This window comes from Oryzias latipes, chromosome 22, assembly GCF_053564925.1.
Source record: "Oryzias latipes strain Hd-rR chromosome 22, Olatipes_Hd-rR_3.1".
Taxonomy (NCBI): domain Eukaryota; kingdom Metazoa; phylum Chordata; class Actinopteri; order Beloniformes; family Adrianichthyidae; genus Oryzias; species Oryzias latipes.
The window spans coordinates 1037646-1053015 of record NC_136258.1 but is presented as its reverse complement, the minus strand read 5'-3'; the positions used below and the strand labels follow the sequence as shown (position 1 = coordinate 1053015).

Genomic DNA, 15370 nt, shown 5'->3' with positions numbered 1-15370 from the left:
TGGAACGCACACAGACAGACAGACGCCTGCTGATGTAATCAGCAACTGCAGGAGAAGCTGGTAAACCTAAAACATCCATTTGGTTTTGTAAGAGTCAAAAACATACTGTTATTTTGAAGGAATAAAGTGTTTTTACTGCTTTGAGTTTTCCTACTTGAGACTTAAAAGATGCAGACTCGTTCTGTTGTAAAACTTGGTAAGATCAAGGCCAAAGGGACCCTGTGGAGACCAAGCCCTGAAAAAATGCTGATTTCAAGAACAAAACAGTTTACTGTGCTGCAGAAAGCAGGATCTGTGGGAGATGCTTTGATGTCAAAGTAGCTCTTTTTCTTTCATTTTCCTTTTCTTTTCTGTATTTGGATTATTATCATGCTACAAAAACAACTTAAAGCCACAGAAACCGGCAGAAAGTTTTTAAGGCAACAATGGTCTTTCCTTTTGTTTCTATTTTTACAGAACTCAGGAGCCATTAAAATAAAAGATGCTCTATGTGTAACCAATGACCGTAACCAGATCTGACTAATCTGTTTTTATCTAAACTTTACTTTTACACCAAAAGGATTTTTTTTCAATCTTCAACAGTTAAGAAAAAAACATCAGCTCCAAAGTGCTCCAATTTAACACATCAGAAAAACAGTACCAAAACGTTTCTTTGCTATTCAAAAATTATTGACTGAGAACTTATTAATACCATATTGCATTTTAAATATCTACATATATATGAGCTGGCAATGAAGACTCGTCAGCATATTCCAGTTAATATTACAATAAAAATAAATAGTTATTTTGTGAGAAAGCCCATCTTTATTTTATTGTATATAGTTTTTCTAATTTTAATAGACATATGATTCATAATAAAGGTGCTCAATAGCTGTTGTTGCCAAATTTCCTGTACTGACTAATCATGACCCTTTTGTCCTACAACAACAAAGATTATATCAGATAATTTTTTATCAGCTTCAGTATCTTTATTGAGTATTTTTGACCAAATATGATCCATATTTAAATTTTACAAAATTCCTAAAAATAAACAAAGTGAATTTATCGCAAAATCTTTGTTGTAGCAGGACAATTGGTCATGATTTGGTGACATTAACTTCATTATCTTCGGAGTTGTTAAGCACCTTTATTATAATTCATATCTCTATTAAAATTAGAAAACAATATATTCAATAAAATAAAACAAAAATGGACTTTCTCACAAAATATTTATTGAAGCATGAATATGCTGACAAGTCGTCTTTGCCAGCTCATATAAATGTAGATATTTATTAATTTTTGAGAGAATATTGATTTTTACAGAATAGTGTTTTCATGGAGTTTGCACTTTGTTCACAGTCAGCAGATTTGAGCAGTTGTACCCACAGACCTGAGGTTGTAACTCTAAATGAACACATGCAAATTGGGAATTTGTCAGTTGTGATTTTTTGTCAGCAGAAGATTTTACACACAGATGCAGATTTTTGGCGCGCAAGTTCTCACATTCTGTTTTACAAGTTCTCACATCAAATCTACAAGCTCCTCCATTTAGACACATTTTTACCTTCACACAAGTTGGGGGGGCACTGTTTACACAGAAAGACAGAACTTCGTACGTAAATTCCAACTCGTTACTGAATTTGAGAAAACTATAACGAAAGAATCGATCTCATCACGCTAGTATCAATACTTCACCTTTGAATTGAAACTATCAATCAATATTCAGATTGATATGTCCACTGCTAGGATAAACAGATAAAATGTGTACCAAAAACATCCTCTAGACCAGTGTTTTTCAACCAGTGTGCCGCGGCACACTAGTGTGCCGTGGGAGATGGTCAAGTGTGCCGTGAAAAATTGCCCTCATTAACTGATCTAAAACATTTTCCATCTCCAGGAAATCAGCTCTTTGTTCATCCAAACAGACCCTGATAAAAACCTGAGAAGTTAAGAATGTGAAATATCATAAAATTATTTTTTCTTTGTGTTTATATGATTCTATTAAAGACATTTTGATTAGAATAACGGGATACCGCGATTTAGCTGCAGCTATAAGTGTGTAAGGAAAAGTCCCGCCCCTTTAACTGTCTCCACCAATCATTCTTGAAGGCTAAATCACATCTCATCAGTCTGACCAATCAGAAGTGGTTAAAGTATTCACTTCCTTGTTTAAATTTAGCGCAAAAAAGTCTCTCTGTTCTACCAAAAATACCAAGTAAAGCTCGTCTTTAGCGGTGTAGCTTTCCACAGAATCTGGTATCAGACTGGAACAAAAGCATGAAGCTCAAAGACGCTGGTCTTTCTGCGGTCGGCGGATTACGGGCACTACATCTCCCATAATGCAGTAAAGTGACTGTTTTAGCGCACAATGAGTCTCTCCTCTTAACGTCTTAAAACAACGAACACACATCAAACAGTTTTTGAATCTTTTGACTTAATTTTTAATACATCTTTTAGAAAAAACAGCTGCAGCTTCCAGGGTTTTCTGCAACAATTATCACAAAAATGCATGTGAGATTGCAGAGCGGCTGTAGATCAATACAGACTGAGCTTTTTATTTTTTTTTATTTATCTATTTTTTTGGATGCTGGTGTGCCGCGGGATTTTTGTCAAGGTTAAAGTGTGCCGTGGCTCAAAAATGTTGAAAAACACTGCTCTAGAGGGCATTTTCCCTAAATGGGTAAAAAAAATTGAATTAAGAAAACTGATTAATCAGACAGAGAAAACGAAAAAGTTCAAATGGTCTTTCGGACAGAATTAAAATAGAAGAAATGTTTAATTACTTACTGTTAGGCTGAAGGTTATCTGTCTTTAAATGACCTTAGAATTAGTATTCAAAGTAAGAATAAAGTCATTAAAGAGGATGAAAATGTAAACTTTAAACATGTGCAGATAATGTTTTTTTTCAAAGCTGATCATCTTGAGTCGTTTCAGGATAATTTCTGCAAACACTCTTTAAAGACCCACCTTAGTAAAAGTCATGTTTTTTTGTGTTTTGAACATGACATTGGTGAGTTTTTCAGATGATTTTGGACATATGTAAAGAAAATTAAGCTCAATACTGCTTTCTGATGATTTCTTTATTCAAATTGTTGTGAATCAGGAGCAGATCAACAAAATGCAGCTTAAAAAAGAGCATATTTGCTAAGTAGAAAATGCTCTGGGTGGGCCACAATAGAGCCATGTACGTCTCTGTGGAGTGGGACTTTAAGACCTTTGCAGCATTTAAAAATGAAACGATCTTTATGAAGGTTAGGGCCACATTAAAGTCCTACAGCGTTGATACAAATAGGGAGAAGTCTCACAATGACCTAACATCCATGGAGCTCTAGTTTTCAGATCTAGATTCTAGATTTTGGGAAAACCTCCTTAGACTGCATGCCTGGTGGCTCCATGTGCTACATGGAAGAGAAGCATCTCCAAATTTACCTCAAACAAAACTATTCCTGGTGTGAATCACAGCAGGAGCCTTTCAGTCTGATGTTTGCACAATCTGTTAGTACCGTCAGGATTTTTCTCCAGGTACTTTATATGTCAACCTGCCACAGTCCAGATTAAGATGCTGTTTTATGGTGTAATCTGTATAGTCTACGAGAGCGAGAATAGACTGGAGGACCCTACCCCTTTTCTGATGGCATCTTGGACAGACATCACTAACCATAACCCTGAACAGCTTTTGTTATAGCCTCAGTTTTAGCTCATCAGATAAGGGTGCTCCACAGATCAAGGTTCAACGTGAATGCACATAAAAAAGGGTGGACTTACTGACTAATAAAGATATTTCAATGACAAAAATACTTTTTCAAATCTCATTCTGCGTTTTCTTGTTTTAAACTTTAACAGGGGAAAAAATCACCAGTTTGAACTTTTTTTCTGTTCGCAAAAGAAGTAAAAAAATATATATATATATATATATATATATATATATATATATATATATATATATATATATATATATATATATATATATACGGTATTGACAGTAGGAATAACTTTATTTTAAAGTTTTATTGGTTGCAAATAGAAATCTAATGTCTTTCCCTTTTTGGACAAGCCACAAGTACTGTATTTTGCCACATATTTAAAGTCGTCAGTCTTCAGCTTCAGCATAAATTTTAACATGGAAACTTTATTCTGAAGGAACCTGATATGTGCTACGGCCTACATGGGAGAACTACTCCAAAATAAGTGGACAATGAGATGCTTGATAAAGCAGAAATCAGCATGAAAGTGCAGTCCTTACCGAACTTGATGTTAACATGGCAAAAAACAATTGGAATTGTTCTTGAAGCGTGAAAAAAGAATCGTGTTCAGGATCCAGAGCGGACTCCCAACATGTGATTCGGACTTTTGATCTCCACCACACTGCCCTTGAGAGAGCTTTTTCCCCTTTCCTGCTGGGAGTATGACAGATAGTGATGGTGATTGGGCAAAGCTCGCGCCAATCGAGCGTGACTGTGTGCAGCTAATTGAATTCATGAGCGAATATGTCTTGTCCTGTCAAGGGTCCAACGGGAAACGCAGCTGCATCTATCTTCAGCACTGCTGCCCCTAAAACCTTCATGAATATCTCTAGATTTTACCTTTAATGGAATAGCAAGCTAGTGTTAGCACTTGCCCCAGCCCCATGAGATCAGGGCAGCATTGTGCCGTTTGAGATAAGAGATTAAACTGTAAGATCAATGATTTAAAGACTCCTGAATTCTTTGATAGACTCCAGGCTGTGAAGTCGTTTTTTGTTTGTGTGTAACATTTTTTTTTTGGAGTCCATATTTTGCCCTTATTGCTATTCTCTGCACAAAAAGCACAAGCAAGATCTCCAGCCAGACAGTCCTTTAGCCTGAAATCCCTCAGACACGAAACTATTCCAGGATATGATGAGCATGCTTGTTTATCTGCAGGGGAACAAAAGCTGTATTAATTTCACTTTACGTCTGCCCTCTCTGTCATTCCAGAGTGTGTTTTCAGCAGCTTGTTTGCAACAAGGACTTTTCTGTCTGTATTCAAATCGACAGACAATCTCCAACAAACTGTGGCAGAAGTTTTACTGCCACTTGGAGGCAGACTGCTTTGCATGATCTTGTGATATCTTGCAGCATGAGACATGTCTGGCAGGGCTATCTCACACATGATGCAGATATGCAAAAAAATATTCAAATGTTGACTTGTTGTTTCATTTGATTTTAGACAATTCAAAATTTAAAAAGAGAACCACTAATTTGATTTTCCATCTACAAAAACACAACCCAGGAAGCTTGTTCTTTAGGCTAATGTCACCAGCCAGACAGCAAAACATTACAATATATAAAATGTTAAATAATATATTACAAATATAATGAAAATCATTTATAAGGCTAAAAAAATAAGGTTAAAAATACAAAATAAAATGGCTTTGCACCATACAGTTTAGGGTTTGGATTGTCCAATAATTTCTAAAAATGGACACCTCAAAGGGCATTATTACTTTTCAGCCAATCAGAATAGAGTATTCTTCTGTACCATGGTATAACGTGGAGGAAAGTATTGAGTTTGTTGGTTCACCTTTCGGCATGTCTCTCCAGGGGTCGCCACAGCACAGCAGCTTTCACTGATCAGCACAGGTGGTTTGGCAGAAATTTTTAAGCAGGATTCTTTTCCTGACTCAACCCTGTGTTTTATCCAGACTGGGGACCGGCGCAGGGTGACCCAGACTTTGGCCCCCTTGCAGCTACACACTGTTTGCATAAAATATAATTAGATTGGGGGTAGAAAGACTTTTCTTTCAACTGTTCTTTTTTAAGCTATTTATCCCTTTCTGTCTATCTTGTTTTTTAAACTATTTTATTTTGTGTTTCAAAATAAAAGTCAATCAATCAAAAAAAATCTACACCACAGCATTTCATTTTTTACCCAATAGTATTTAGAATTAAATCCAGGAGAATTGTATTTATTTTTTGTCATTGGTTTTAAATAAGTTAGATAAGAAAGAAAAAAGATAGATTTTTTTTAGCTCCTGTTTTTTTTCATCTTCCAACTTTCCGTTGAGATGGGTCATTTGCATTTCTATCAAAACAATATTTAAAGTTGTAATTGGAGCTTTTCCAAATCATAGGACTCCAACATGACTTTAATCATGTTTTGATTTTTTTGGGGTTTTTTTGAAGGTAACAAAAACTACAAGGCATAAAACTTTGACTGTAAGAATGTTAAGAGCTTGTTATGTTGCGTGCTGAATAAAATCCTCTTTAATTGTGATCTGTGAAAGAGTTGAAATCTCTGCAAACACAGAAAGACAAATATTTTCCTCTGAATTTGCAATCGGATTAAAAATGTGTTCCTGCACCTCAACAGAGTTTGAATGTGGTTAAAACAGCTCGGTTGCAGATTTTATACTCTGCTGTGTTTGACTTCAACACTGTTCAAGAAGTAGTGGTTTACATATACTCCGAGTCTTTAGCTGATTGAAAAGCAGTCTTTTTGTTCTTTGTCATCCTAGGAGCAAACAGCCAGGGTGACAGTTGGAGAGCTTGGCTCTGAAAGTCTAAAGTGATCTAAAGTTGGCAGCACAAGTAGAATATATGAATAGCTTTGTTTAACTAATGCGTTTTGGCTTGTGGCCTTCATCTAGGTTTCATAAATCATGCAACAAGCAGCACACCCACAGAAGAAGTGTAAAACACAAAATATACAAATGAGATGTTTCTACTAAAGCATAGTGGCCAAAGCACACCCCTCTAAGGTGAAGATTGGTTTCGCTGAAGCTTTGGTTTCTTTGGAAGCAGCTGACGTTGTGCCAAAAACAGATCTATAAAACATGCTGCAGTGAGTCTACACCAAGAAGTTGTTTGATAAGGACTACATGTAGATTAGAGACCTAAAATGGCTCAGGAGGTAAACAGTCTTAAAAATGACATGAGAAATGTCTCATATTACTGTAGTGGTCTCCAACCTTTTTTTAGGTCATGGACCGGTTTAATGTCAGACAATATTTTTATCGACAAGTCTGCACAAGGCTGAAGAGGGTGTCTGATTTTTTTAGAGTGAATTTTATCTTCATCCTCATTTGTTTTTAACTTTATTTATACACTAGATTTCAGGTGGGACCATTAAAATGTGATATAGATTTTTCCATAACTGTCAAAGTGGAAGCTCTCTCTGTTCATGGTCATGTAGGTTGTGTTCTTTTTTCCTCAACTGTCCAACGGTCTGCAGTCCAGGGGTTGGGGACCACAGCCAAGCGTAACCACCATCGACTAAAAAAGTTTTGGAATTTGAATTGGATTACAGGAAGTAATGCTAATCAATTAGATTTTTAGGCTTTGATAGATGTAAAGTCTGAAAAGTTTACAGATTATAATGATGTGCAAAAAATTCTCTCAATTGCTGTGTCAAAATAGCATTCACTTCAGGGTGTATCATAGAAATTGGTCCCCTTTTATTTTGTCCTATTAAAAAAAAAATAACAAAAAAAAGTCTAAAAAGAATTAGAAATTTTAAAAATGAAGTTTTTTTTCTTCAGTCTGAAAGCCCAAAACCCTATTAAATTATGTCAAATCTGACTTAAAAATGGCACTTTGAGCACGTATTTAGGGGGGGGGGGGGGGGTGAATGAAATATGACTTCTTTTGGATTTGCTATAAACTTTGTAAGATATAACTTAAAATTTTTGCAAAAGTGTTAAAATAACAGAAGTGACTAAAACAACACCTATATCTAAGGAAAAAATGCTTCATCTTTGTCACTATTGGGTGAATGGGACTGTGATTGTAAAGCACTTAAGGTCTTCTCAGGAGGTAGTAAAGCGCTACAGAAGTAAACCCAATTTTGCCATTTTTAATTTGTAGTTTTAATGTAGGAAAGTTCATTGAGTTTAGTCATTCATTGCTGTTTTATTATTTCTTTATTGTTTTTGCAAGACAGTAAGATAAATTTAGACATTGTATGACAATGTATGTAGTGTTAACCCTTGTACCATCCTAGGCACTTTAACATTGGGAGTGGGGTCATCTAGACCCCACAAGACAGTGCGCTGAACCTTTTTACTTCAGTGTAAGGGTGGGGTCATAGGATAGAACAAGGGTTAAACCCTGTGAATGGTTTTGCTGAAGATTACTCTGAAGCGGCAGTGACAGAGAAAACAGAGAACTGCCCAGCCAGGCCCCTGGTCTGTTGGCAGGGCTCGTGCCGAGCGTGTTTAAGGACAGCACTGCTGCCTGGTGGGCTTGAATCCCAGGCGCCAAGGCTGGATTCAATGTCTCCGTTTCGCTTCCAATCAAGGAGGCACGCGGGCCGGCCTGTGCTTCGCTAAATGCTACTGCGGGCCGGAGCAGCCCTCCACTGGCGACCCAGCATGCAGAGGAGCCGGCAGAGGATGGCAGAAACAATCTGCGCCTAGTGTAGTTAAACAAAAGTGTGCAGGGACGTAGGGATGATTATTTGCTGACGGCAGTTTTACAGATGAGTTACAGGAACCTATAATTTTAACAAAACTTGTCAAATATCCTAGAATGATTTCTAGACTGCATCTATTGAAGCTTGATTTATGTTCTGGGCTTTTTTTCTTGATGCTGTTAATTAAAAATGGTAAAATGCATTTGCTGCTGTCTTTTGTAGCAGCAAAGTGAGTTTGTTCTACGCTTGCCTTTCTATCTTATTTTGTCCTGCATCATTTCTGTGAGCCAGCTGTCAGCCTGTGTTGCAGGAAAAACGCTCCTTGGGTCTAAAGAGATGTCCAAAAAATGCTATACTAGAAGTAATAAGGATTATTCATAACAAGCTACATGTTGAAGTTTAATGTGACATTGCTATCTCTTCCCTCATCTCGTCAGCATTTGTTCTGCACTGCCTCTTCCTGTCATGGAACTGTTATCAGACTTTCGACTCCAAGTTTGGCTAAACAGAGAACAAATCTGCATATTACAGATCAAGGACAAACTATTGTAATCACAGCCAGTCAGTCATGATAGAAATCACTTCTCGTTTTTCTTCCCTTATGTGACAAACAACATCCCCTTCTAATCTTTTTTTTTATTCCTGCTCTTCTGCTTTTGATCCTTTTATTCCGATAAGACTGATGATGGAGTTGAAGGTGAGCCATCATTTTCCAAAACCTAAAGATATCAAATCTCAGATTTGCATAGTTATGCAAATGCAGCTGGTTCTGACTGAGTTGTGGAGATGGCTGATATCAATATGTGTCTTTGCAAGTGAGCTCCCACCACATCTGCACCATTTTAACAGGAAGGTCATTGTTTTGGTGCTCCTCTTCCTCATGGGTGTGTATGCTAAAGTATTTAAAGGTACGTTGTTGTGCCGCTGGTGCCAAGTTATTTATGGCGAGGCAGAAAGTCTGTGGCTGTAGGTTTTTCAGCAGGGTTATTTAGTCACTTTCTGGAACACTCTGCCTCAATATATCTTTAGCTTGGCAGCTATATCTTCACTGAGAGACAGATTTAGATGTTATATATCGGGGGTGTAATGATTTGTCGCAACTATTTTACGATACGATTCATAGTTGATATTGGTTTATTTTGAACGATTGTGTCTGATGTGATGGCACTTGGCCGTTTTATACATGATAGCAAAATAAACCTAATTTGTCTCAATCCAAATGTTATTTACCAATATCATTTCATCAATTAAATTAATTGTTACACCCATATGTCTGCACTGAACCAAGAAGAAAAGGTTTAGATATTTACTGGGTGATTATCCTATTTATCAGGTTTTTTTTCTGTTGTTGCAGCGCCTCTTTGTCACAAATTGTTTCTAAACTGTGATTGTGCTGTGGAACACAATGACAGGTCAGCTGTGTTTCCCCTCTGTGTTTTCTCTAGCATCCTCGCCTGGACCAAACATCACACTGGAGGGTTTGTACCACTGTCACCAGGGATTTGGAATCCCACTAGACAAACTGTGCGACTTCAGGACCGACTGTCCTCTTGGAGATGATGAGGGAGTCCTTTGTCGTAAGTCCACTGAGATACAGAAATACTTGACTGCACAACCTTGAGCCCTCCCTGTATTGCCCCTTAAGTTTGTTAGCGTCATTGTAATGAACCCACCTTCATAAAACTATTGCATCCAGTCCACAAATGGTGGCCTTTTTGCCAGAGCCACAGACAAAGGCCCCAAAAAGAGCTTGCATATATGCTTTGTTAGCATTTCTTCCCCTCAACATATTCTAGTGTTGTCATTTCTGTCTCTCCACACATTTGTTTTTAGCCTTGTAGGACTTAAGAGGAATTCAAACCAAGAATGCTGACATCTTTTTTGCAAGTCCCCTGTGCCGCTATGTTAGTGCATGAATGCATGTGTGATAGGGATCTTTTTTGCACATACTTTAACTTTTACTTTTATTGACACTCAGTTCAGAAGCTTCACCGTATGTAGATTACAATAAATAAATAAATACGAATTCCTGTGCTTTTCACAAATAAAAAAGGGACCAGAATTAATTTTCTGCTGCCCACAGTGCAGGTCAGCCTCCCTTGTGCTGCTTATTAAAATGATGCCTGCTCCCTTGTGGGTGAGTGGGTTTGCTAACAATAGGAGCTGAAAGATAAGAGGGTAACCTTAAGGTGAAAATCCCAGCCAGGCACACGTTCCCTTTCTACGACATGAGGATTTATCAGTGCTAATTGCCATGAGAGCACAGGCGGAGTGGGCCATTTTGAAGCTTCTGGAGCATTCCCAGTGGGCTACTCAACAGTTCCGTCATTGTTGTGATCATTTAAAAAAAAGAAAAGGAAAAGGCTGCTTTGACTGTGATTATGCCATTTAATCTGCACTTTGTGTGCTCATTTTACTCATCACAAACTATTAAGAGCTGCGTATTATCTGGGAAGACCTCCCCTTAAAGCTTCACAGCAGGTATTCAAATCCATGAATGAGTTAAATATTCCAAACTCATGTAAAAATGCAGAGCAGTGTGTTATAATACCAAAGAGTGAATTTTATAAACAACCAATAAAACAGGCAGGGAACCATCAGAATAATTATGGGCAGGGTTGTCAAAGAATATGTCAAAATGATAATATAACACTTTATAATAAGGGTCCCTTTCTTAGTTAATGCATATTAATCATTAATTAACAATAAAATAAAGTATCAACAGACACTTTTACGCATTACTATGCATTACTGAGTGTATTATTTAATGCATGCATTAGTAACTATTGCCTAAATATGCATTCAATACCATTAAAAAGGAACCCCAATAAAAATTGTTACCGATAACAAGGGTTCCTTTCTTAATGTTAGTTAATGCATAATTAAGCATTAAATAACTAAAATAAAGTATTATCAGCAACTTTAATGCATTACTTTGTATTACTAATTGTATTATTTAATGCGTTGGCAACTAACGCTCAATTATGTACCACACAACATTAATAATGGAACCTTTATAAACCCTTATAAAGTGTTACAGATAAAATCACAGAATGTATAGAAATAAAAAAATAGAGGAGATGAAAATGGTAGAGAGAAAAACTCTTCATCAAGTGTTTTGTTTAGTCAATGAGCAGAAAATAGTCATCTTCTGAGACTTGTAATGACCCTGAATTTAGTCATGAGGACTAAATTTGACAAAATATCTGAATTAGAATCTTCACAGTTCAGCAGAAAACATAAAATGTGCACAAAAATTTGACCTAAAGTTTTCTGCTTGGAGCTTTTTGGAGCATTCTGATATTTCTAAAATTGAACATTTTAAGCCAAAGTCATTTCAAACAACAGTTTAGTTGTGATGAAAATGATGTTTTTAGCAGCAGTTGTTGCACTGGCAGCTCTATCCTGTAAGGTCAAACACAATCCTCTTCATCCTGCAGAAATTTGCACTACAAAGTTCTGGGAGATGGAGATGGAGGGCTTTCATTTATGCTCACCTTCTCCACAGTTTTCCTCATGGTGATTAGAGTGCATGTCTCCAACTTAAACTAATTAAAAGTATCAGTGGTTGTTCGGTTGAGTCCACCCATTTAGATGACGCTTGTTTTGTGTCTCTGACCTCCTCAGTCTAGAACTGTACCTGTGTTTGTTCCACATTTATCTGGCACACTCATTACAATAACGCCCTGCTACCTAAATCACAGTGTTCCTTTTCTGATTCCCTATTCTCTATGATCCATCTACAAGTTATCTACATCTGATTTGATCTATTTAAATCCCTCACAAGCTCCGCCAAGGCTCATTAACAGGAAAAAGCAGGAGGAACAAACTTTGCTTTCGTCAATCACAGAGATCCCTGACATATAAGGAAACTCAAGTCCCAGTGGATCTCCCTCAGTATCCGAGCCCAGCATCATTATGCACAAACATATCCTCCTCTCTCTGCGAGTCTCGGCTTCCTCTAGTTAATCTTAGGCTGTCTAAATTTTGCAGACACCCTACTGCTTTCCAACACTGCAGTTGCCCTGTAACAACATAGAAGTGTTTTTTTTTCTTTAATACACATATGTAGGAAGCTAAGAGGTTGATGTTTTTCTTTTTTTATCTTCCTATTCTTTCAAAATTGTACCCAAGTGGAGGCAAGTAATGAGGGCTTTCTTGTCTAGCTTTAATAGATTAGCTCCTGATAGTTGCCATATATTTTTCGGTACCTTGCACATCATTGGTTTGTTATCAAAATGACATTTAAAAAGACAAATTTGCCAAACCAGCGAGCGGCTTTAGGCAGTATTAGAACACAAACTAATAAAAGTAAAATAACTAAATCATGTAATATGTTTTAAAACCCATTCAAATGAAAACTGTGTTTTTAGGTTTTTTAACATGCTCTTGTGGTTTTTTTGTCAATACGAAGGACATAAATGAAGAAAATTAAGCTTAAAATTGCATTTCTGAGTGTTTCTTTATTCATATTGTTCTGAATCAGGAGTAAATGAAAGAATGCAGTTTGAAAAGGAGCTTATTTGTGGTGTAAAAAATATGCTGGGCTACTCCATTCTGGTGCATCGACAAAATGGATGTTTTCGTTTTCCTCGTCCAAGCTGGCATCTGGCTCAACACTTTACAGCTGGATAACTCCAGTATTGCTCGTCGTTTTTCTTTGGAGTGTGAAGGGTTTTAGGCTAACATAAGAGCCCGTAAAAAAGATGGATGACAGGAAATCAGGGCAGGCTTACTCTGTGCCAACAGTCTCACCCACAGATGTCAATTTCTAATGAACTACTGGTGCTCTGCAGAAACTATGTCCTAGAAAACGACACAGTTTGTTTTTTCTACTTTGGCTAAAAATGTCATAATATAAAGACCACTGGGAGTGCTTTTACAGTGGATCCAAATCTGATCAGAGTGGGTGTGTGATAACATACGTCTGTAATGTTATTTGTTTTGGTTTTTGGAGTAATGCACGTGACACCACTGTCTCTCAATTGAATAAGCTTTAAACGCTTTGCAATTGCCAGATTGCATGTACTAAAGCTCAAAATTACAGATATTTCTGCAATAAATGTCACTTGACAATTAAAGTACTTTTTGTCCTTAGTTTCCAACATTTTTGTTTGTGTGGCTTTGAAAAACTATTAGAAAGTGTCATGGATGGAAGAAAATGGGTTTAAGTGACCTTGTCCTCACGACCCTGGATTATTTCAGCATTAATACTCAACTACTGAAACCATTTGTCTACTTTTAATCAGGTTAAAAATAGAATCGAGTTTCAGGAAATCTGGCTTCTGTTTATGTGCACTGGGCGCTCTTCTGATTTACTTGCTCCTGCTTCATTAGGCATGAAGTGCATGCATGCCTTTTATAGGAACAGAATAAATACCAGAGAACAACACTGCATACAACGTCTGAACTCCCAATTTGCCAACAACAAAATATTCTAGTCTGAATATATTTACCGCATACTCCCCCAATTCCACTGACTTGTGTTATGTTTGCACTCTCATTAATGTTGACCTGCTCTGCCTGAAGAGGTCACTCATACGATAATATCTATTTCCAAAAGATACTACTGGATCCCTCAGTGAATAAATTAATTATGTTGGCACAAAAATCTTTGATTTTTTTATTTTGCTTTTCTTCTTTCCTTATATCATTTGAGAAAAACAGTCCAGTTGAGTGGGATCTCGTTGCACCAAAAGCAGTTGGTTAATAGGGATTAGTAAAATTAAAATGATTGATGATGCAAAAAGCATCATCAATCATGTGAAACTGCGTTCACATGCGCGTTTGGCCTATGGTGTTCCCACTGGACTGCTGCTACCCGATACTAGAGTATGTCCGCCACCTACGGTTAACCCTTGTGCTATCTTAGATGACCCCCCCCTTACATTGATGTGTTATTCTTACCATGACAAAGGTGGATAAAGGTGGAAAGATTTCATGTAATCCATGGACACCAGTGAAGATCACAAATCATTGAAGAAATAAGGTTCAGAGCACTGTCTAGTGCAGGGGTGGGCAATTCCAGGCCTCGAGGGCCGGTGTGTCTGCATGATTTCCAGATAGTCTTGCCCCACTCATGGCTGATTACCTGGTTCAGGTGACACACCTGAACCAGGTAATCAGAACATGCCAGAGCAGGGTATGCTGGAAAACATGCAGGAATGCGGCCCTCAGTGCCCACCTCTGGTCTATTGGGTCTAGATGACCCAACTCCCAACGTTAAAGTACCTAGGATAGCACAAGGGTTACATGGCCAGGCATTTTGTACGTAGAGCCTAGAAATGGTCGTGGAAACTTGCACAGCCATGTGTGAACTCAAGAGTTTTGAACATGTAAGCCTGAAACGCACATTTGTGCACGTTTATATAGACTTTTCATTGTCCTAGGTTGCTTGAAAGTGCGTTGCCGAGTGCCACATAAACATAGCTTTAAAGTCTAAACCATCCACCAGGGGATAAAAGCATGAATCAGTTCCTCCAAATCTTGTGTGGAGCTGATACATTAGAGTCTCACTGTAGTTAAGAAAAATAAATGGTTTAAATGTGAGGCTGAAATTCATACTGACCATTTTTAACTTAACCTTTGGTCTTTATTCCTCTTTACTAAGTTATGTTTTTTTTCAAATACATCAAAAGAAACTGAAGGAGGTTTACTTCATTCTGAAGTTTAGCAGCGCTAAGCAACAGAGGCAGCCTAATGGACAATGATGGTTTGACGCCAGAGAGTCAGAAAGCTCGGTGTCGCTGACACTACTGGAAAGAAACATCATTAGAGTGGATGATCTGACCTAGAGGAAGCATTTGCAGCTTGAACAGCAGAGGTTCATGAATGGAGCCCTGAGGCACTCCGCAGGACATGGAGACTCTCAGATTGATGACCACCAATAGAAACAACATAATCCGTTCCTTCAAAATGTGATCTGACTTCATTATAGACTGCACCTTTTCATTGCCTCCACCTTTTTGACCTGTCAAGAAGGATTTATTCATCTATGGTATCATAAGCTGAACTCAGAGCA

General features: G+C 37.5%; 1 protein-coding gene across 3 annotated transcripts in view; it reads left to right on the top strand.

The window, feature by feature from the left end:
• alk (ALK receptor tyrosine kinase) overlaps positions 1-15370 on the top strand; it is a 705488-nt gene that overhangs the window by 549452 nt on the left and 140666 nt on the right. For all 3 annotated transcript variants that reach the window (XM_023951462.2, XM_023951461.2, XM_078940523.1), the window contains exon 6: positions 9795-9926. In XM_023951462.2, the coding sequence (XP_023807230.1) occupies positions 9795-9926 (132 nt within the window). The remainder of the gene's footprint in view (positions 1-9794; positions 9927-15370) is intronic.